The sequence below is a fragment of the Heteronotia binoei genome, chromosome 21 (assembly GCF_032191835.1).
Source record: "Heteronotia binoei isolate CCM8104 ecotype False Entrance Well chromosome 21, APGP_CSIRO_Hbin_v1, whole genome shotgun sequence".
NCBI classification, from domain to species: domain Eukaryota; kingdom Metazoa; phylum Chordata; class Lepidosauria; order Squamata; family Gekkonidae; genus Heteronotia; species Heteronotia binoei.
Window position 1 is genome coordinate 153705396 of NC_083243.1, and position 24516 is coordinate 153729911.

The 24516-nt window shown below is 45.3% G+C and overlaps 1 protein-coding gene across 3 annotated transcripts in view; it reads left to right on the plus strand.

Moving 5' to 3' along the window:
* Nucleotides 1-12934, plus strand: part of NAP1L4 (nucleosome assembly protein 1 like 4) — a 60440-nt gene extending 47506 nt beyond the window's left edge. The window contains exons 16-17 of one of the 3 annotated variants that reach the window (XR_009556611.1): nt 2084-2157; nt 11737-11909. Coding sequence is in view for 1 of the 3 variants with exons in the window: in XM_060262169.1 (XP_060118152.1) it covers nt 11737-11775 (39 nt within the window). In the remaining 2 variants the exon portion in view is untranslated. Of the gene's footprint in view, nt 1-2083; nt 2158-11736 lie in introns of all 3 variants that reach the window. The other 2 variants (XM_060262169.1, XM_060262170.1) reach the window with 2 other exon arrangements.
* The last annotated feature ends 11582 nt before the right edge of the window (nt 12935-24516 follow it).

Consider the following 24516-nt stretch of genomic DNA (forward strand, 5'->3'; position numbering starts at 1 on the left):
GTTATCAGAGGAAATGGGTAAACAGCTCAGTTAGCCTATTACTTACTGAGATCATTCTCATCTGCCAGTGCTAGTCTTTTCCTCATATTCTTTTCTTTCACTCTTCTTTCTTTCCTTTTTAATATCCACAGTGACATATGAGAAAAGGAGGTAGAAAAGCTTTTGAGTTTTATGCTGTTTTAGGTTGCCTCCTGTGGCAGATTTTTCTGCTGCCTGTGACAAAATAGGTGTAGACAAAGGAGAAAACTGAGTGCATATTTTAACTCAGGCCCTTTTCAGATAGCCTAAGTATTCTATTGTGGTAAGTGGCTACTAATGTTTTTTTCCTGTCAGTTCAGACAGACCTATTTTAGTAATCAGCTGATAACAGAATTTATCTGTTCATACAATTCTGGTTGTCTCCCGTTGGTGAAGAATGCCTGAGGCATTGTTGATGTAAACTGCTTTTGTCCTGTTTTCAACCCCTTCTGTTTCTGAATCGCTATGGTGGGCTGTGGGCTCCCCGCACTATGGGCATTTTGCGTCTTTTTTTCACCCTTTACAAACGTTCTATTTGGAGCGCTGTGGCACTGAAGCAGGACCATGGAGGCCAGGCATCCCAGTGGTGGTGCTATTGCATCAATTTGCAATTTGGTTTCAATTCCATAGTGCTCCCAAATCAATGCTTAAAAAAAGAACCTCTGAGGAAGATCTACAGGGTGGAGGAAGGGCGGGAAAAGAAAATGGTGCAGTCCTCGCTTCTGTCAAACCCTGGGATTACTATACAGTAAAAGGCATAATTCTCAAGTAGGCTCCGCTATGGTTGGGTGAATCACATTGTACTTTATGCCGGAATGCGCAGCTGTACAAAAACTTGAAGATACAAAAATGTTAGATGTTTTCCTTTAGATTTCATGGAAGATTTTGGATGAGGCCTCCAGGAGAGCTGCTGGAACAGTCCCACTCCTGTAGTGACAGCTCATTTGCTGTTGTAGAGATTGAGGGTCTTGAGATTGGAGGGAATCAGGCTGAGGAGGAGGGATGTAATCCTTAAACGGGACCCTTCCTTGGATAATGGACCAATATTTTCTTGTATCAAGGATAGCCTCTGGGAAGGTGGGCTTTATGGAGTGGGTGATTTGGTCATTAGGAATATAGAGAGTGGGGTCTGTGACAAAAAAAATTGACCACATTGTAACTTGCCTGCCTGATGTGAAGATTGCAGACATCACACACTGTTTAAAAAGATTGATGGATAGTACAGATAATCATACACATAGCATTTCCTGAAAAATACTGAATAGCATCCTGCTGGCTTTCTACTTTAATAACTGGATTGATTATTTAAAGGTGTTCTAGGGTTGTAATAGGGTGCTTAGCTGAATCTGTGCAGATTTCCATAGTAGAAGGAATAATGCACTACACCTTGCTGGTGTGGAGTTTATATGTCCTTTTCCAGGAAACTCAGACTACAGGGAGTTCTCTTTTGCTTCCCCTCAAACTCCCTCACTGATCTCCCAAGCTCAGACCCCCTGTTAGAAGTATGTGTTCAAAAGCCCTAGGATGCAAGCCACCTGGAATCTGTGTGCCTTCTTACAGAGTCTGACTTATAATGAATTTTGATTTTGCTGGCCTCAATGGAAGACTCTTCCAGCAGGACCATACACCAAAAGCTAGAAGGAGATTTTCAGATGGATGCATGCCAAAAGCTAAGGAACCACACAGCCTTAAGCAAGCAGACACACATGTTATCCCTCTTTGCCTCTTGCACCAATTCAAGCTCAACTCCCTAATCTAAAGTACTGGATGTAAGCCCCCAGAAAATGTTAGTGGGGTTTTTTTTATGCCAGTGACTAGTTGTCCTTCTGGACTCTCTGGCAAATGCTTTGTTTAGCAGTCCTCTACTGTTAAATAGGTGAAATCTGCAAAAGCAGTGCTTTAGAGACTGGTAATCTTATTTCTTAGTTGTTTGTTTATGGAGTTCCCCGAAATTTTCTCTTATGTGTCTACATTAAAATGCTGGGGGAGGTCATTGGGAGACTTGGTATACAATGTCGTCTGTATACATATGACAGTCCACTCTACCCTTTCCATCTAATTACAGGGAGCACTGGAAACCCTGAATCAGTTACTGGAGGGCTGAATACATGCAAGCAAACTTAAGATGATGGAAGTAATGTGAGTTAGGGTACAGCTGACGAGATAAGATGTGACCTCTTCTGCCTAAAGTTGTAGTCATTACTGAAGGATCAGGCCTACAATTTGGGGGGCATTCCTGGTTCTGCCATTGCTGCTGGAGGAACAAGTTGCAGAAGTAGCTAGGAGTGTTTTTCATCAGGTCAGCATAGCCCACCATTTTTCAAACAGATTGGGCCACAGTTAACATGTGCCATCATAACATTCAGATCGGTCTGTTGTAATGTTTTCTGTGTGGCAGCTGCCTTTGATACCTGGAAGCTTCAGTTGCTTTAGAATGTGTGACTATAATCTTAACAGAAAGGCATTGTGATAAGTATTCAAGACCAACACTTTGTCGACTTCACTAGCTTAGGTTTTCTGGTATCAATTCAAGATGCTGGTTTTGATCTGTCAAATCCTAAATGGCTTAAGTCTTAAAAGGTGATTTAAGGGCTGTCTCTGTATATTCACAATTACCTAGGGTCCCTATTTTGTGAAAGTGTTTTCTCCTAGGTTACATTGATGGGCATGCAGGACTGGACCTTCTTAAGCATTGCCTCCAGAATATAAAATACTTTGGTTGACTCTCTCCTGGTGTGCTGCTAAAATCTGCCTGTTCTAGACAGTCTTAGAAATGTGAATATTTGTGGGCTCTGACACTGTGCTGCTCCCTTCTTCTATCTGCGGTATAATTTGTTGGTTTTATTTATCTGGTAGTTTTTTATTTATGATTTGTCTTATATCTTGTACTGACATTTAACTTTTTTAGCCATTTTGAGTAATAAATAGAGTGGAAGGTGGGGCATAAGTACTCTTAAATTTTTTTTTGAAAATATCTTGATTGCTCCTGTTATTAGCAAAGGCATGGCTTATATGTAACATACAAAGACTTGTGGTTGAGTGCTCAATTAAGGATGCCCAGCCTAGTGTAGACTGTAATATTAATGTATTGCCTATAAAGCATTGGTGTTGGAGCAGTTGAATTCCTGCCTGTAGACCGATGTGTTGGATCTTGTGATCTTTTCGTTAACAGCAGTACTTTCTTTCCCTAAAAGGACCATCTAACTAACTTGAGAGGTTCTTTATTACAACATTGAGTTCTTGAAATACATACAACTCTAAAATTAAATTCAGAGTCTCCTAAGCAACTTTATTATAGTTTATAGCATTATAGAGCATGCTGAGCCATCAGGAAGGGCACCTGGCACCTGAAAGAAGTAGGACAAAATAGGAGTCAAGTTGCACCTTAAAGACCAACTTACTTTTATTTAGAATGTAAGCTTTCATATGCGCTCTAAGCACACTTTATCAGACGAGGAATCTGGTACAGTCACTCTGTACCGGATTCCTTGTCTGATGAAGTGTGCTTACATTCTAAATAAAACTAAGTTGGTCTTAAAGGTGCACCTTGACTCTTTTTTGTTCTACTACTTCAGACCAACACGGCTGACTACTTGGATCTACCTGAAAGAAGTGTCAGTGTTAGAATAGATCGCTTGTATCTATCTTGAGAAGTGAGAGAACAATGGTAGGAGAGGATGGAAAGTCTCATTAAATTTGTTATACTTAGAATTACATCAATTTAAATCTGCTTTTCTAGTAGGAAGACTTTTTTAGAGACATCTTGTCTTTTTTGTGTTACAAAAGTGCTGGGTTTGTTGTTGTACTCCATTTGTTTAGGGACATTGGTGTATTTGGTGTATAACTTCTAAAAGTCTAGGCCATCTCTGGGGAGTCACTAAGCAAGGAGATGTTGGGCCAGTGAAACATGATCCATGCTGTGTCATGTCACATAGTGGAAAGTCTTTCAACTTGACATTGGATATCATTTTTAATAAAGAAAGTATGACTTAAACTATATAATATTGGCATAGATGGATTTTTTCATAGATGTAGTGTTTAACTGCTTCTTTAAACATAAAATTTGTAAATTTCCCCATAGTTGTATTGCAGTTGGAGGCAATAGACCTTATATAATGAAATCTCCTTATTCATGGGCATTCAAGTGTCCTACCATGGTAATAGTGCAGTAATACTGGTATAACTCTGGTGTAACTTAGTTCATATTCTTGTACTCTCTCAGTAGAGAGATAAGAGAAAATGTACCTCTTAAGGAAATGAACAAAGAACTTCAATGTACAATGCCCGTATGTCTGTGTATTCATTTATTTTATCACATTTATATTCCACCCTCCCCTGATGGGCTCAGGCCGGCTAACAATAAGTAAAAACAACATACAAATTTAAAAACAATATACAATAAAAACCATAAATACATAATTTTCATTCAACAAGGTCCAAGATGTATGTCGATGTTGCAATTTATTATTTAGCGCTATATCCATTGATGTTTCTAATTATTTAGCGCTCTGAATCTATATGCTGGTATCGGTTAGGCTGTTAATGCTGTGGGATGGTAGGAGCCTCCCGTTAGTTTTTGAAGGCCAGTCTGAACAGTTCAGTCTTGCAGACCCTGCGGAACTGTGGCAGGTCCTGCAGGGCCCTGATGTTTTCGGGAAGAGCATTCCACCATACAGGAGCTGCCACTGAAAAAGTTCTAGCTCTGGTGGTGGCCAGATGAGCTTCTTTTGGCCTGAGGATCATAAGGAGATGTTGCGAACCCAGATGTAGTGCTCTCTGGGGCACATATGGGGAAAGGTGGTCCCGAAGGTTGACAGGTTCCAGGCCAAATAGGACTTTAAAGGTTATGACCAGCACTTTGAACTGGATCCAGAACACCATAGACAACCAGTGCAACATTTCCAGTGCAGGTTGGATGTGCTCCCATAAAGGTAGCTCCAACAACAACCTGGCTGCTGCATTTTGCACCAGTTGCAGCTTCCAAATTTGATTCAAGGGCAGCCCCATGTAGAGGACGTTACAGTAGTCTGTTCTTGAGGTGACAGTTGCACGGATCACTATTGCCAAGTCACTGCGCTCCAGGTATGGGACCAACTGCCTTATCAGCCTAAGATGGTAAAATGCAGATTTGGCAGTGGCTGCTACCTGTGCCTCCATTATCAGCGAAGGCTCCAGGAACACTCCCAAGCTCTTGACCCTAGATGCTGACACCAAAGGCGTCCCATCAAAGGCGAGTAGAGGAATCTTCCGTTCCCAGGTTGCTGCAACTTGGGTGCAGGACCTCCATATTTGCTGGATTCAATTTCAGTTGACTCTACCTGAGTCATTTCACTATGGCTTGCGATGCCAGGTCCAGATCTTCCAGGGCACAGCCGGACCAGCCCCCATCAATAGATAGAGCTAGGTGTCATCTGCATATTGATGGCAACCCAGCCCATATCTTCAGACAATCTAGGCAAGGGGGCGCATATAGATGTTGAACAACATCGGGGAGAGAACCGCCCCCTGGGGCACACCACATATAAGTGGGTGCCTCTGGGACAGTTGCTTCCCGATTACCACCCTTTGTCTCTGGCCTTGAAGAAAAGAGGTAAGCCATTGAAGAGCAGACCCTTGAATCCCCACATCGGCAAGGCGGCGAGACAGTAACTGGTGGTCGACTGTGTCAAACGCACCTGACAGATCTAGTTAACAACAGTACTGCCAAGCCACCCCAATCCAGATGTCTCAGGAGATCGTCCATGAGGGCCGCCAGTACCATCTCTGTCCCATTGCCTGAGTGAAAGCCGGATTGAAATGGGTCTAACACAGAAGTGTCATCCAAAAACCACTGTCTCTTTAAGGGGCATGAGAAAAGTCCCTTCAGTCAAGGACATGTTGATAATCTCCTGCAATGGGGCCCGCAGTTCAGCAAGCACGTATCAGCCAAGACAGACACGGGTCCAAATTGCAGGTAGTGGGACACAGTGCAGAGGATTCTGTCAACTTCCCCTAGACTGAGTGGAGTGAAATGATCCAAGATAAAATGAGATGTGCTCGGAGCCTTGAGTTCATTCACTGTATCAAAGTTGGTGGGGAGGTCATAGCGGAGCGACAAGACCTTATCTCTGAAAAAAAAATGCAGAAGTGTCACAGCCAATTTCCAATTCCCTATCATTTGGTTTGCTCTGTGGCAAGTTTGTGAAAGTCCAAATTGTACTAAATAATTAGGCCGGTATCATATGTGGTGCTCAGAGATTTTTCTGCAAACTTGACAAAAGCCCCAAGTTTTTAGAAAAATCTGAAATCTATAAACAAATATGTGGGATGTTAAACTCCAGAAAATGATAAACAAGCACCTGTAGATGCCCTCTGTGACAGAATGCCTCTCCCCTTCTCCACTCTGAGTTTTTAAAGTGTCAATCTTTATCTCTTCTCTCTAGAAGGTCAGGAAGCTAGTTCATTTACCAACCATAGTTATGCAAATGACTAAGCTTGCAAAGGAACTGAGGGATTTGGTGTTAGGAATCTCCAGGTGAGTCCTGGAGGTTTTTCCAGGGTGATCCCAGGATTCATTTGGGATCCAAGTGGACCAGGTAACAAGGAGTGGAGAGTGTAAAATGGGAGGAGTCAGAGGATTAATAAAAGTGCATCAGAAGAGGGAGGTCTCTTGGTGCTGGTCTTTGGAAGAGAACAGACTGCTGAGCTTTGGTCAGCAGCCCTTGGCCATATTGACCATGCAGCTGGGCTGTCTGGATGGATGGATGCAGGAAGCATCAGGTATCCTTAGTACCTTTTGTACTGTATTAAGTTTAGAATTGCCTGCTCTATTTCAGCATCTAATAGAGCATGTTTTTAGAACCAGGGAGAGAAGGATGCAATTAGAACCAACTTTTATTTGTTCTTCTGGTTGCTGACCTAATGCTGTGCTAAAAGTATGCTTTTCAAAAAACGTTTTATTATTTTGGATGCTGGTAGTAAATCTCTGTGCCACATAGTTCCCCAACCATCTTAGACCATGCTACTTTAGGAGGGGAGTCCCAGGAAGGGAGAAGGCAAGCAGCTCAGGACAATGGGTTGCCAATTCTCCAGGGGCCCCCCAAAGAAGGAATTTGGCTGCTGTGGTAATCAGGTTCTGAGTAGCAGGGGACCTTGAGGCCAGATCTCAGAACTAGAAAGGGGGATTGAGAGTCCTCTTCCTCTTAGTCAGCACTCCTAAATCGAGCAGGTGGTGGCATCGTGCCCTAATGGCAGGAAGTGGAATAGCATCCTCCAAGAAGGGGCTGGTTATGTTACACCCTCCATGGCTGCTGCTAGGCAACCACAATAATATTTAATACTTGAAAAAAGCAGGCAGATGGGAGGGGCCCTTTCTTGGGTCATTTTGGCCTTTGAGAGAGAACTCGGTGCCCAGGCACACACACCTTGCATGATTTACCCAGTCCTGGTTGCTTGAACAAGTAGTACTGTTTCTACAGTAGCAACCCCACTGAAGTCAGTATAGTAGTTAGTGTCATAGTAGAATGTGGAAGACCCTGGTTTGAATCTCTACTCTGCTGTGGAATCTCTCTGGGGGTTTTGGGCCAGTCACACACTCTTATTCTAACCAACCTCACACAGCTGTTGTGAAGATAAAATGGAGAAGAGAATGATGTAAGCTGCTTTGGATTCCCATTGGAAAGAAAGGGAAGGTATAATAAATATAGCTGGAGATGGGGGTGCAGGTGGGTGGGTGGGAAGTGCAGAAGGGTGCAGGAAAAGGTGAGGGCATGGGGGTTGCCATGAGGTGGAAAAAAGGAAATAGTATGAGGAGGGCATGCAAGGGAAAAGCAAGCCCCCACCCCTCTGCAAATCCTTGCAAGTTCCTCACCATGCAACTGGGCCAGACTCAGACAGCACCGTGCAACTTGACGAGAGTTTGTATCTGGTGAGAGACTGCCAGGGGGAAGGAAGGAGGCAAACCTGAATATAGGAGGGCAGATATAAGTAAGGTGGCTGATGGGGTGGGAAGGAGAGAAGGAAGCAGGAAAAGGGGGCTTGCAAGAAAGGAAAAGAGGAAATAGTGGGAGTGGGAGAATCAAATGGCTCCTGCAAGTCCTTGTGGGTAACTGCTTGAGTTTTCGTGTGTATAAAATTCATAAATTTTCCGATTGTCTTGCCCGTACTGTTTCCTTGCACTGAGAAATGCAGAATGTAACTGTTGAATACTGAAAACTTTAGAAATTAGAGGAACCTACATTAGCAGTCCCCATAAGTAGTAAGAAAACCCCTAAAATAAATCTCCTAATGTGATTGTCTTTAATTTGAGGTGAAGACAAGAGGAGGGGGGCTTTTCTAATTATTTCAGCTCCAGGTTCTTTCCAGTTTAGTACAGTCCTTAGCCGGGGGCATTGTCAGGGTGTCCTCCTAATAAGTCCGATGGAGCCAGTCACGCAGCCTTTTTAGTGTTCTAATACCTTTGTCTCTTGCTAGTCACTCTGATCCTAAAACATATTACAGTACCAGGTAGCTCTAGTTTGCCCTAAATCTGAGATAATACTGTACACCATCAATGTGCATGTGAACAAGATCTTGGGGAATGGGTGGACTGTAAGCTAGATATGAGCAGTCAGTGTGATGTAGCAGCAAAAAAGGCTAACGCAGTCTTGGGATGTATCAACAGAGGCATAACATCCAAATCGCAAGATGTCATAGGCCTGCTGTACACTGCATTGGTCAGACTTCAATAGAATACTGTGCGCAGTTTTGTAGGCATCACTTCAAAAAGGATGTGAACAGAATGGAGTGGGTGCAGAGGGTGAATGAAGATGATGAAGATTATCAAGGACCTGGAGATTAAGCTTTACAAGGGAAGGCTGGGGGACTTAGGCATGTTCAGTCTGGAGAAGAAGGTGGCGACGACTGGATTTATACCCTGCCCTTCTCTCTGAAGGCTTGCAATCTTCTATATCTTCTCCCCCCACAACAGACACCCTGTGAGGTGGGTGGGGCTGAGAGATTCTGAGAGCTCTCACAGCAGCTGCCCTTTCAAGGACAACTCCTGCGATAGCTATGGCTACCCCAAGGCCATTCCAGCAGCTGTAAGTGGAGGAGTGGGGAATCAAACCTGGTTCTCCCAGATAAGAGTCCACACACTTAACCACTACACCAAACTGAAGAGGACTTTGAGGGGAAACATGATTGCATTCTTTAAGTTTTTGAAAGGCTGACACTTATAGGATGGCTGGAAGCTGTTCCTGTTGGCGGCAGAGGATAAGACTCACAATAATGGGTTTAAGTTATAGGTATAAAGGTACAAACAAGGTGGGAACTGCAAGGATTTTTGGGAGGCATGTCACTATCTCCTTTCCCACTATTTCCTCTTTCCATTTCCTGAAAATCCCCATAGTATCTCCCCTTTTCCTGTCTCCTCGTCTCCTATTGTTGCCCACCTCTGGGTGGGTGCTGTAGATCTCCTAGAATCACAACAGATCTCTCTGTAGAGATCAGTCCCCCTTAAAAGTTGCCATATCAAGACTGGGAAATCGCTGGAGATTTGGGGGGTGGAGAATTGGGAGGATGAGGTTTGAAGAGGGAAGCAACCTTTTTGTCAACACAACAACCCTGTGACATAGGTTAGGCTGATAGTATGTGACTGGTCCAGAATCACTCAGTAAGCTTCTAGCAAGATGGAGATTTTTACCTGAGTCTAGGGTTGCCTGCTCCAGATTGGGAATTCCTGGAGATTTTGTGGTGGAGTCTGAGGAGGGCACTATTTGGGGGAAGGGAGAGGCCTTGCCTGAATATAGCATCATAGACTTCAACCTCCGCAGCAGGCATTTTCTCCAGGAGAACTGACCTCTATCTTCTAGAGAGCAGTTCTAATTTTGGAGGAAAAGTTGTAACTCCTCTACCTGGAGACTAGCAAGTGGCAACCCAGATCAGGAAATGGCTGCTTTGGAGGGTGGAGTCTATAGCATTATACATGTTTGATGTCCTTCCCTTCTTCAACCCCCCCCCCCTTCCACAGGCTCCACCTCTCAGATCTCCAGAAATTTCCTGATCTCGAGTTGGCAACACTGTCTCCTTCCCAAGGAATAGCAAGCATACCTTTATCTGCTTGTCTGTCTTCAGCTTTCCATTTCCATGCCCTCCCCCACAACCTACGACTATGAAAAATACAGTATTTCTCCATAGTAGGGACCAAAGCAGTTTGCATTATTTTCTCTTCCTTTTCATCTGCACAATGACCCTGTGAGGTAGGCTAGAGTGAAAGTACATGACTCATCCAAAAATCACTCAGTCAGCTTCCGCAGCAAGATGGGGATCTGAACCTGGAGGACTTTGCAGAATCAACTCTGAAGCTCTAACAGCTTCACCACACTGACTTTCATAAGGTGGCTGCTGTTGTAGGAAACAGCCAGGCTTAGTTAAGTCATGCAAGTCAGGTGGCATTAAGACACCCGGAGGGGTGCTGCCAGGCCTAAGGTTGCCAATCTGCAGGTAGGACCTGGAGATCCCCTAGAAATTACAGCTGAACTACAGACAAGAGAGATCTGTCCTGGACAAAGTGGTTGCTTTGGAGAGTTGAATCTGGCATTATATCTGACTGAGGCCTCTGACATCCTCAGTATCCACCACAAAGGCCAAAATAGGCCTCGAAAGGACCCTGCCCCTTCAACCAGTCTTTTACTGACAGAAACATTTGGAATACTATGGTAGCCTAGCAGCAGCCACTGAGAAAATATTTTTTTTTAAGCTGCAGCACTCCTTTAATCGTTTTTTCCCCTAAAAATAATACAGATTTCACATTCTTCTGCAAGCCTAGGGCCCTTTTCAGGTTTGTAGAAAGAGCTTCTTGCCCATTCACAACACCAGTCTCCAGATTGAAGTATCCAAAGATATCCTGACTTGCTATTAGAATATAAGATGCTTTTATAGTAAGAGTAGTTCAGCAGTGGAATCAGTTGCCTAGAAAGATGGTGAGCCCCCCACCCCAGCAGTATTCAAGCAGTGGCTGGACAAAGACTTGTCAGAGATGGTTTAGGCTGATCCTGATTGATCTGGGGGTTGGACTTGATGGTCTATATGACCCCTTCCAACTGATTCTATGAATTTTGGTATGGCTCTGTTGATTAGGGGGAAGAGGGTGGGGAAGCTTTCTCTGTGCTAAAGAATGAGAACCCTGCATGAGTCTACTGTCCTGAAGCACACTTTCCTTCTTAAAGGTGGGGCTGGAATTTTACTCTTGCATTGCCATAAATATTCTGGAAACAAATCGCATGAACTGTCTTCAGCCTTCAGAATAGTTTGATGAAGTAAAACAGGTCCTGGGCTGACCAGAACTAGACAGGATAGCAGCAGGGTCATATGTGTTGAGCTCTTTTGAATAAAAGTGAATATGAACATTATGAAGGAAATGAAAAACTTAACAGTTGCAAGCCTATCTTTTCTGAGAAGTGTTCCACATTCTGTTTTGTGTATAAGCTGGTTTTACCTTGCTTTGCCATTGAGTTATGAGGCTCTTACTCATGATTCAAGTGTGGAAACATAATTGACTGTTAGTACAGTGCTAATTCATGCTAAATCAACAGGAGCTGTTTAACCGAATTGGGAATATTAGCTTTTGTAGTAACTACCTTACACTTCCATGTTGTCTTGCTTTGCCTTGAGAAAGTGTAAATAAGCATTTTGTCACACTTGGGTACCTGTTATGTAAACTTCCTTTTTCTTTTTCTTTTCCTTTTCCCTTCCAAACAGAAAGATGCCAGCCAGCCTGCTGAGTGCAAACAACAATAAGGAAATACCACTCCAAAGTGATATTTGAAGAACCTGTAACAAATATTTGGATACCTGGCCTGCAGTTCAGGATATTCCATTGCTGCAGCACAATCTTATTAACAATGCTTAAAATTAAATTGTTTTCAAATGCATGATTTTCACTAACTTTTTTTTCTTATTTTTGCTTAACTTGTACAGTGGCAACTTAATGCATTTGAGAAATATGAGGTTTAATTAAAGCGCACTCTACAGCCTTTGGTACACTGTAGCTGAATTGTCTCAATAGGCTTTCGAAATTTTTTTTAAAAAAAACATTCTTTGCCATTCAGAAAACCTGTCCTTGCTTCAAAGTACTTTCTCCCTAAATATTATGGAATGGTGCACATGAGAATATATTAAATGAATGAAATATTGTCACTGAAATAAAGCAATATGATTTCTGCTAGCCCCAAGTCCCTTTAAAAATAACACTTTCTGCAACCTGTCAATCAGGCAAGTACTTATAAGCAGCTTAAAATATTGCCATAAGGCAATTACATTTGAAGTAACGTTTCCTGTATCTTCAAAGGAGGTGGTGGTATTTGAAATACTTTGTTGTTCACTTTATTTATTCTTTTTGTAAGTACTTGGAAGTAGGCTTTTAATAGTTTTACATATACTTGAAAAATATTTTTCCTGTTTATGAAATATGGATAAATGTACAAGGAAAACTCAGAATCTGCTAAAACAATGGTTGCTTTGAATATCAAAATGGGAATGGAGTGCTCCTAGGACAGGCCTCATAGCTCAGTGATTGATGGTGGGTTGCAGAGCAAGAATGTATCACAAGTAAGTATACCCACACAATGAGGAAGTCATTGAATTGGAAAAACATAAATTCAAATCTTGGTGAGTTTATATACTCATTATTTGCGATACTCAGATTGTTCTGTTGCACACTTCCATGGTTTTTGCAGCTCAGACATCCTTCAAAAATCTGTTCAAAACTGCAGGTTCACATTTCTTTAAGCATACAATGCCGGCTTCTGGTAAAAGTTAAGTACTAGCAACTTCGTGAATGCTGTTACCAGGCATGTAGAGAGTGCTCTAGCCTTACCTTATACATTTGTAACTTAATACAGTGTTTTCAATTTGTACAGAATAGTTAGAATATTCTATTAAAGTTGTGAAACATGAAGTCTTTCGTCAGTTTCTCTGTTATTGCAGTACTTTGCAGCAGCTGTTCTGTTCAATACACGGGGAGCCATCACAACCCTCATAGAACCTTTGGAGATTTAATTTATCATATATATCTTCTTCGTGGTCTCTGTGCATTCACACATATGGGTAATCCGCAGGATTGGCCCCGACCTCGGAGAGTTCAAAGCAATCTTGATCGTAGATCTGGCGCGCCTCCCGCTTGTCCTGGGAGGAGTCAGCTACTGCGCATGCCTGGAGAAGGGGGAGGTGCTTAGCCACTCAGTTTCTTCCTTACCGCCGACCGGATCGCACCTTCCTCGTTGATCTCCAACTTCTTCATTGCAATCTCTACAACTACCTTCTCTTCAACCTCAACTCTTCATCTTCTACTTCTACCTGGTATCGTATAAAAAAAAAAAAAAAAAAAAAAGGCCTTTTCTTACTATCTCTTCGGGACTTTTCCCCTCCCCCCCCCCTCCCCGGGCGGATGGAAGGAAGGGACAAGATAATCTTTAAACGCTGCACCAGCTGCTCATCCAAAATCCCCTCATCCGACGGTCACTCTCTGTGCTTGTTCTGCCTTGGAGAGGCCCACCGTCCAGACTCCTGCGTGCACTGCAGCCAATTTGGCAAACAGGCCCGCAAGAACCGCGCCGCGAGACTCAGGAGCCACCTCATGGAAACCACACTCCGACCGGCCATGCCGCATGGCGGACAAAAACAACCCGCGCCATCTTCCCCACACCTCGTGGGAGAGACGCAGTCGGCAGCTTCCGTGGCACAGAGTCCCAGTAAGCCTAAGACCGGCAAGCACTCCAAGAAGTCGGACGACCCCAAGAAGCGCCGCCGTTCCGATTCCGCCCACTCGGACCCGACGGGTAGCGTGAGCTCCAAGAAGCACAAGACCCGACCTCTCGACTCGGTCTCGAACCCGACCACCAAGCCGAAGACCCCGAACCCGAGCGCCACTGCCTCCGGATCGCTGCCGAAGACTCCGACATCGAAGTCGACAGCAACACCATCAATCACTCCATTGGAAATCATCCGCATTTCATCCAAGTCACCGTCCATTCCGAATTCCCCACCAGACCAACTGCTGGATACGCACTCTACCGCATCCGTTGGGATCCTCGACCCATCTAAATTCATAGATCTCTCGCACCCTGTAGACGCCCACGCGCTCACCAGAGAACCCTCGACCCCGAGAGTCCTCCCGACCAGACCGCGGTCTCGCAGTCGCAGACGCACCAGATCCCGCAGTCGCCGGCACACCAGGTCGCGCAGTCGCCGTCACACCAGGTCTCGCAGCCGCCGCCGCACCAGGTCCCGCAGTCGCCGCCGCACCAGGTCCCGCAGCCGCCGTCGCTCCCGCAGCCACCGCAGGGGGAGACACTACTACTACTCTCCATCGAGATCCAGGTCTCCATCCCCACGGAACCGAAGACGGCACCGACGATCACCATCCTACGATCGACATTACCACAGCTACCAAGAGTCTCCTCGCGACCGAGATCGCTCACACAGACTCCATTCCGCATCGGTCGAACCGCTTCACCATGACGACCTTACGAATCTCGGCGCCGAACCGAAACTCCCGCCGCCACTCGAGTCCTTACACACGGCTCCCAAGACAACGCCCCAGCCCGACCTGCACCAGGGAACCGACGACGGATCCGAGGAGGAACTCTCCGACTCCGACCACTCTTCGGGTTCGGACCTACAATCCCCAGAATCCGACATAGCCAAGCCAGCAGACCTATCGCCGTCCGAGGGCCCGAAATCCTACCTCGACCTCGTGGCAAACATGGCAAGTTCGCTGAACCTGAAGCTCAATACGGACGCCCCCAGAGTCTCGGACGTCGTATTCGATCTGGTGCATGCGGATCTTCCATCCAGCTCATCTCTTCCCATGCTCCCCGTCCTCCTAGAAACACTCAGAGAAGCATGGGACAAACCGGCATCAGTACCGCCGACATCCAAGAAGGTCGAAGCCCTCTACAAGATACATGCACCTGAATCCAAGTTCCTATTCACTCACCCGGCTCCGAACTCGATCATCGTGCATTCGTCTTCGAAATCGAAGCAGACTAGGCACCCGGTACCACCAGAACGAGAGGGCAAGAAACTCGACACGATCGGGAGAAAGATCTACGCCCTCACTACAGCCACAACCAAAATCCTCAACTACATGGCATGCTTTTCCGCATACACCCACAACCTGACCACTTCCCTCGGCGCACTGGTACCATCCCTACCCGAGGCGTCCCAGAAGTCAGCCGCCACTACCCTGCAAGAGATCGCCAGAGTGAGCAAACAGCAAATCAACACTGCACGGCACGCTGCACAGTGTTCTTCCAAAACCTTGGCCTCAGCCATAGCACTCCGTAGACACGCGTGGCTCAGATCCTCCTCCCTCCAACCAGACATCAAATACAAGGTGGAAGATCTGCCCTTTGATGGCCTCGGCCTGTTCAGCTCATCTACAGATGACATCCTCACGTCAGTAGACGATGGCAGGAAGAGGGCGAAACGTCTGGGAGTTTCCCAACCTCTGACACAATCCAACCGACAAAGGAACTGGAGGTCCAGCCAATACAAAGGGGCCAGATCCCCACGACAACAGGATTCATGGAAGCGCAAACCACCACAGTCCAAGCCTTCCTTTCAGCACAGACGCCAAACAACCAAGAAACCTCCAACCACATCCAAACCATCTCTCTGACCTCCCTGCCCCGAGCCGTCCAGTCCCCCTTCATCAGCCAAACCCATCAACACGACTACAACCGTTCTACACTGCCTGGAGGACCATAACATCAGACGCCTGGGTCCTCACCATCATTCAAAGAGGCTACCTGATAGAGTTTACATCCACTCCAAGGCACCACCGATTCCTCACCACACCCCCGTCCGCACCCCTGCAGACAGAAATTGCGTCTCTGCTGGACAAGGGCGCGATAGAACCAGTCCCACCCCAATACCATCGCACCGGCTTCTACTCCCGGTACTTCCTGGTACCAAAAAGGGACGGAGGACTCCGACCCATCCTCGACCTCCGCAAACTCAACCTACACATAATCTACAAGAAATTCCGTATGGTCACGCTTCAGGCAATCCTTCCGCTCATCCCAGAACGAGCATGGATGGCGTCCATAGACCTCCAGGATGCCTACTTCCACATAACAATCAATCATCATCACAGAAGATTCTTAAGGTTCGCCGTAGGGAGGCAGCACTTCCAGTTCTGCTCCCTCCCCTTCGGCCTCTCCACAGCACCAAGGGTCTTCACCAAGTGCATGGCAGTAGTAGCAGCCACATTACGCCAGCAACAGATATCAATCTTCCCGTACATAGACGACTGGCTGATCGTCGCCCATTCCAGGGAGCAACTACAACTGGACGTCTCGACCACCCTCTCCACCCTGGCCACCCTAGGCCTCCGAGTCAACCTCTCAAAATCCAAACTAATCCCTACCCAGAGGATTCAGTTCATAGGGGCGGACATCTCCACGCTCTCGCAAACGGCTTCCCTACCTCAGGACAGAGCACTCGCCATACTGTCAATGGCCAACACTATCATCGCCCAGCGCTCCCAAACAGCGCTCACCTTCCAAAGAATGCTAGGCCTCATGGCAGCAACCACAGCAGTTCTGCGGTTTGCGAAGCTGCACATGCGCCCCCTTCAAATGTGGTTCGTAAGGACTTTTCGCCCCCACACACAACATCAATCCACACTACTCACCCTCCCACCGCACATTGTGCCATCCCTCAAATGGTGGACCAAGCAACATCACCTCTTCAAGGGCATGCCATTCAAACAGACACCGCCCTCGGTGATCGTAACCACAGATGCATCCAAGTGGGGATGGGGAGCCCACTTAGAGGACCTCACGGTGCAGGGCCAATGGACAGACTACGAACGCTCTCTCCACATAAATTGCCTGGAGCTCATCGCAGTGCACAAGGCCCTGCGGTCTTTCCTCCCGTCGCTAAAGAACCAGCACGTCCAGGTCACCTCCGACAACATCGCCACAGTCTTTTACATCAACAGGCAGGGCGGCACCGCCTCCGTCAGACTCTGCAGGAGAGCCCTCGCACTGTGGCATTGGAGCATAAGCCAGGGCATCTTCCTCACGGCCGTGCACCTACCAGGGACCGACAACACCCAGGCAGACGCCCTGAGTCGCCACTCGACCAACAACCACGAGTGGTCCATCAACAGTCGATACATCCGACAGATCTTCAACGTCTTCGGACAACCGAAGATAGATGTATTTGCTTCACCATCAAATGCCCAATGCACCCGCTTCTACATGAGAGGTCCCCCATCCCACCTCTCCAGGGGGGATGCCTTCCTACAAACTTGGAACGGAACACTGCACTACCTCTTTCCCCCCATCCCACTTATCACCAGAGTTCTACAGAAGATTCAGGTAGACCACACAAACTGCATCCTCATAACTCCATGGTGGCCGCGCCAACCCTGGTTTACGACCGTGCTGCTCCTGTCCAACAATACCTTCGTCCAGCTCCCTCAAACACGGGATCTCCTCTCCCAACAGGACGGCAGGGTCCTTCACCACAACCCGGCGTCACTCAAGCTAACAGCCTGGAGAATCAATTTCTAGATTTCCCCCCAGAGGTCCGTCACGTCCTAGTGAATTCCAGAAAACCATCTACTAGGAAATCCTATCTACTTAAGTGGAAACGCTTCTCACACTATGCCTCACAACACAACTTCGACCCCAACTATGCCACCATACCTCAGGTACTAACTTACACCTTAACGCTCTCTAGAGCGGGTCTGTCGTATTCCTCCCTGAAGGTACATCTGGCAGCCATCTCTGCTTTCCACCCCCGCATCGATGGCACAACGGTTTTTTCTCACCATGCGACTAGAGCCTTCCTCAAGGGCATCATTCGCCTTCACCCACCAATCAAACAAGTTCTACCCACCTGGAGCCTATCTCTAGTCCTGAGCCAACTCATGAAACCGCCCTTCGAACCCATGGCTTCCATTCCACTGCACCTGCTGTCATGGAAGACGGCATTACTTACGGCCCTCACCACAGGTAAGAGGGCCAGTGACATCTGCGCATTCAGAGCAGACCCACCGTATACGACATTTCATAACAGTACGGTGGTCCTCCGACCTGACCCGACCTTTCTTCCCAAGGTCGTCTCTCCCTTCCATCTGGGAAGACAGTCCATTATACCAGCCTTCTTCCAGCACCCCGCGGACGCGGGACAAAGGGCACTCCACAACTTGGATGCACGGAGAGCCCTAGCCTTCTACATAGATAGAACCCGCCAAATCCGTAAAGACCCCAGACTCTTTATCACTTACGCTACCCATAATCAGGGCAGCAGAATATCTACCCAGAGACTCTCCAAATGGATTGTTGCTGCCATCGAACTCTGCTACCAGCTGGCAAAACAACCAATCCCTCAACATATACGAGCCCACTCAACCAGAGCCGTGGCCACCTCGTCCGCCTTCATGAAAGGCATACCTATAGAGGACATCTGCGCCGCAGCCGTCTGGTCCTCTACATCTACCTTCGCCTCGCACTACGCCCTCGACGTTCGTGCCCGGCGAGACGCCTCCTTCGGACAAGCGGTGCTACGATCGATCTTCGACTAACCACCGTGAGTAACACTATCATTATGTTACACTCTAATCCTACATTTTCTTACAGATCCAGCACCCACCTCCGAAGAAATGGCTCGCTAATCACCCATATGTGTGAATGCACAGAGACCACGAAGAAGATGGACAGGTTTCTTACCTGTAACTGGTGATCTTCGAGTGGTCATCTGTGCAATCACACAGACCCACCCAGCCTTCCCCGCTGCTGGAAGTTAGTTAGCACAGTTATTTCCACCTACCCGGCGGCGGGAAGAAACTGAGTGGCTAAGCACCTCCCCCTTCTCCAGGCATGCGCAGTAGCTGACTCCTCCCAGGACAAGCGGGAGGCGCGCCAGATCTACGATCAAGATTGCTTTGAACTCTCCGAGGTCGGGGCCAATCCTGCGGATTACCCATATGTGTGATTGCACAGATGACCACTCGAAGATCACCAGTTACAGGTAAGAAACCTGTCCTTACTGTACTAATGCGCATCAAGATTTGCAGAAAGAATTGTAATACAGGGCAAGTCTGAATATTTGGGGAATAGCTGTTTAAGAGGGATAAAAACATAATGTAGAGTGGTAAATACTCACCCTCTGATCCTTAGAAGTCTCATACAACTTTTTCTACTCCTGATACACTGCCAGCAAATTTAGGGCTAGCTGTTATGTTCTTTGCCCCTCTTCTCATAACTACACTTTTCAAACCACCCAAGATGTCACTCCTGTATATTTTTGTTTTTTACTAATAGTTGACAGCTTCTCCATGTTTGTTTTTTACTAATAGTTGACAGCTTCTCCATGTTCCTGTTCTGCTAACGCATGAACATTCCATGACAATGGTAGCTGCTAATGACAGAATTGCAGGCAGAGGATTCCTGGGGTTAAAGATTCATGTATGAGGGGTTTTATTTAATGTATATATTGCTTTTGACAGACTCACAACAAAAGAGTTCATATTTTAAGGAAAGGAAAGGTTCCCTGTGCAAGCACCAGTCATTTCCGACTCAGGTGACATTGCTTTCACGAAGTTTTCAAGGCAGACTTTTTAAGGGGTGGTTTGCCATTGCCTTCCCCAGTCATCTACACTTTCCCCCCTGCAAGCTGGGTACTCATTTTACCGACCTCGGAAGGCTGAGTCAACCTCGAGCCGGCTGCCTGAAAACCCAGCTTCCACCAGGGATCGAACTTAGGTTGTGAGCAGAGCTTAGGACTGCAGTACTGCAGCTTTAACACTCTAAAACATATATATTTGACTACTAAATACTAAGTGCCCAGTATTGGTTTTAAATGCTGCAGAATTCTTACCACATAGCTTACAGCTGCCTCCTAAATACAAGTTGGATGGTTGATTGTCTTACTTTCTTGGATAGAGAGACTTGAAACTGGATGGCCAGTACTCAGTCCTTGTACTTATGGTCACAGTTCACAGTGGAGGACACTTGCAGGAGGACTTAGAAGGTCTATGTGAGAATCCTATGGGAGGAAGCATTTCCTTACCATACAGACCCATGTTGCATCAAGCTTTCAGGGCTGAAAACGCTATTTTGAACTGTCCCCTCAAAAAGCTGTGTGTGTGTTGTGTCATTGTGTCACTTCCAACTCTGAAGTAATGACCTCCAAAACATCCTAATGTTAAAAGCCTTCAGGTCTTGTGACTGCCTTGATTAAGTAAATCCATCTCATGGTGCATGTTCTTTTTCTGCTTCATTCAACTTTTCCTAGCAGTATTTATTGTCTTTGCCAGTGACTCCTCATATTGTAACTAAAGCACGATACAGTTTGGTAATTTTTGTTTCTAAGAAGAGTTCAGGCTTGATCTGATATAGAACTCCCTTATTTATCTTTTTGGCAGTCCAACATCACATTTTTACTCCTCCAGCACCACATTTCAAATGAATCAACTTTCTTCCTGTCAGCTTTGTCCAAAATTCACCCCTGTGCATAGTAATGGGGGAATACTGGTATGAATTTATCTTGATCTTATCAGTGACACATCTTTATACAAGGATATTTTCTAGCTTCATGGCTTTTTCCCTTCTATGTCTCTCTTGGTTTACAGTGGAGCCAAGGAATAGAAAATCGTGAACAATTTCTTCATTGCCAACTCTAAAATTGTGTAATTCCCCAATTGTCATTCCTTTTTTTCTTTATATTCAGCTGTATTTTTTCTTGAAATTCAGCTCTGGCACTTTCAGTAGTCATTTCAAGTCTTCATTGTTTTCTACCAGTAATGTGGTATCTGCATAACTCAAATGGCAATGTTCCTGTAACCAAATTTCACTTTATCTTCATCTAAATCTAATCCAGTTTTTCTTATATATGTTCTGTATATGGATTGAACAGAGAGGGTGATAAAATACATCCTTGTTTTGACACCTTCACTAATTGGAAACGATTCTATTTCTCCATGTAGCCTTCATCCAGAGCATAGGTTGCACATCAAAACAACCAGATGCTGAGACACACCCATTTCTTTTAAAACCAGCCATAGCTTTTTATGATCCGCACAGTCAAAAGCTTTGCTGTAATCTATGAGACACAAAGTGATTTTGTTCTGAAATTCTCTCGTATGCTCCAGTAACCAACATATATTTGGAATGTTATCTGTACTTCCTCTTCTCTGAATCCAGCTTGAACATCTGGCATTTTTCATTCCATATATGGTAACAGCAGGCCTGTAGCTATGGGGAGGGGAGGCCTCTGGGGCCCCTCCAACTCAGGGCCCCTATCAGGCAGAGCAGGAATGGAGAAGTGGCTGTGGTGAGTGCTCATGCTCTTACTGCCGGCTGTGAAAGAAGGAAAACTTGGCCCAGGGAGGCCACCTCCTATCTCATCCTTGGCCAAGCGGGGGGGGGGGAGCAAAAGGTGGTGGGTCTTCGTGCTTCGCTGCTGGTTTGAAGCTGGCTGTAAAAGCAGGAAGACCTAGCCAGCTGGCCCTGCCTCTCTTCTCTTCACTGACCAGAAAGGGAGGGTGAGCGGTGGTGGCCCGGTAGGTTTTCATGCTCTTGTAAGCTGGCTTCAAAGCTGGCTGTGGAAGCACAAAGACCCAGCCAAGGATGCCCCGCCTCTCCCACTGCTCCGTCTAGACTAGAGGAAGGGAAGGCGAGAGGCAGCCGCGAGTTCCCCTTGACCTCAAAAATCCTGGCTATGCCCTTGGGTGACAGTCAAAAATCCTGGCTATGCCCTTGGGTAACAGTCTTCATTGTAAGATTTTGAGCATCATAGTAATGCAGTTGTCTGATAGTTGCTGCAGTCTTTGACTTTTTTCAAAATTGGAATATAGATTGAACAGGTACAGTTTCCAGGCCATTGTTTTGTTTCTCATATTTATTGGCATATTCTTGTTAAGATTTTGATGGGCTCCATTTCTGTGGCCTAAAATAGCTATTTTGATATCCTGCTTACTCCTAGTGATTTGTTTCTCCTAATTGCTTTGAGTGCAGCTTTCAGTTCACTTTCTAAAATTGCAGGTTCTTCAAAATATTCTTCTTGTCATCCCTTCATCTATTCTGTTCTTCAGTGTATTTTCCCCATCATTTATTTCATCCTGGTCAGTTAATGTAGTTCCATGTTAATTTTTTAAATCAAACTTTATTAAAGGAATAAATGCCAAAATAAATCTTTCTTCATATACCAAACAATGGCAAATAAAAGAACAAAGTACATATCCAAAATCTCAAACACAATGAATATTATAAATTCTGGTGACCATATAAATAGTGCTGGCTGAACTCATAAAAATACAAACACAATTTTTCCTATGATAATCTTTCAACAAGCCTGGTGGTCAAAAGTGCCATTGTCAAAACTGACGGCAACCCTGAGATTTTTAAGGCAAGAGATGTTCAGAGGTGGTTTGCCATTGCCTGTCTCCACCGCCCAGGTCAGGGCTCAGCATGCCTAACCATGTTTTAAATGCCCCCTTGATTTCTTAGATCTTGTGTAATAGATCTCTTCTGTTTCTTTACACTGGTTATTATAATTGATCTCTTTGTCTCTGCATGCAAGTTTCTGAAATACTGCATTTAGATTTTTTATTCTTTTTATGTCACCTTTTACTTTTGCTTCTCATCTGTCTTAACGATTTTAAGAGCCATCCATCAAGGCTTTTCATTTCCTTTGACTACCAGAATCTTGTTTCTTCCCATACTACTTCTGGTTCCTGTTCACTTGAACTTAGTAATACTAGTGTGTTCTTTACATAACATTTAAATTTTTGAGGAATGTTGTATTTTGGCATTGTGTTTGTTTTAATTTTTTCTTCAGCTTTATTCTAATTTTTGATATTAACAGTTCATGGTCTGAACCTTACTTAGTGCCTGATTTTGTTTTAGCAGAGATAATAGTGCTTCTCTATGTTCTGCTTCCAGTTATATAATTTGATTTCTGTATTGGCCATCTGGTGATGTCCACATATACAGGCATCTGTTTGGTTGCCTAAAATATGTGCTTGCAATGAGCAAATAGTTGTCTTCACAGAATACCACGGGTCACTCTCCTGCTTCTTTTTGTGTTTCTAGTCCAACTTTTCCAACAATATTTGATTCTACTTTGATTCCTACTTTTGTGCTCCAGTCATCTATGATTATCAGCACATCTTGCTTAGGTATGTGATCAATTTCTTCCTCTTCAGAATCTGTAATTTGGACATAAACTGATGGTTATTTTAATAGGCTTTCCATGAAGGCTGGTATTATTTGGTCAGACTTTTTATTATAGCCCCTGATTGTGCTACACCTTGCCCCACTATCAGAACAACTCTGTTTCTAACGTGCACGTCATCTCCAGAGCAAAGCCTTTGTAATTTTCTGACTGAAAATGTCCTGTCCTCTTCCCCAGTAGCTAATTGAATGCGATTCAATGTAGGAGGCCTGTCATTCAGCACTTGCTTCATCTTGGATTGTCTCATCATAGGATTTTCAAGGTATGAGATGATCAGAAATAGTTTACCAGTGTTTTCTTCTGCACAGTACTAACGGTATATTATAGCCCCTGATTGTGCTACACCTTGCCCTACTATCAGAACAACTGTTTATGTTGTTGTGAATGGATGTAAAAAGAAAGTCCAAAGCTTTTCCTGCTAGGTTTGATGGGAATTGTAGTGTGTTTTTGGTTTTTTGTGGCCTCCCAAATTGAATTAAGACTGGCTAAGAACTACAGTTCTCAGCAACCCAGTAAGTCCTATGTGCCAATTGTCTCTAAAACACAGATACAATTTGCTGCATACAGCCCATTTTAAATTGCAAACAAACCATTTAAAGAGTTTTGTTGTTCAGACGCACAGTCAAATCCGACTCTTTGCGACCCCATGGACAAAGTCATGCCAGGCCCTCCTGTCTTCCACCATCCTCTGAAGTCTGCTCAAATTCATGTTAGTTACATCAGTAGCGCTGTCCAGCCATCTCATCTTTTGCCGTCCCCTTCTTTTGCCTTCTGTCTTTCCCAGCAGGGTCTTCTCCAGTGAGTGCTCCCTTTTCATTTGGTGGCCAAAGTATTTGAGCTTCAGCTTCAGCATCTGACCTTCCAGGAAACAGCCTGGGTTGATTTCCCTTAGGACTGACTGATTTGATCTTCTTGCAGTCCAAGGGACTCTCAAGATTCTTCTCCAGCATCACAGCTCAAAAGCATCTATTCTTCTGCGCTCGGCCTTCCTTATGGTCCAACTCTCACAGCCATACATTACTACTGGGAATACCACTGCTTTAACTATACGGACTTTTGTTGGCAGGGTGATGTCTCTACTTTTTATCATACTGCCTAGTTTCACCATAGCCGTCCTCCCAAGGAGCATACATCTTTTAATTTCATTGCTACAATCACCATCTGCAGTGATCTTGGATCCCAGAAACGTGAAGTCTGTCATGACTTCCATGTCTTCCCCTTCTATTTGCCAAGGTGTGATGGGGCCAGATGCCATGATCTTAGCTTTTTTGATGCTGAGTTTCAAGC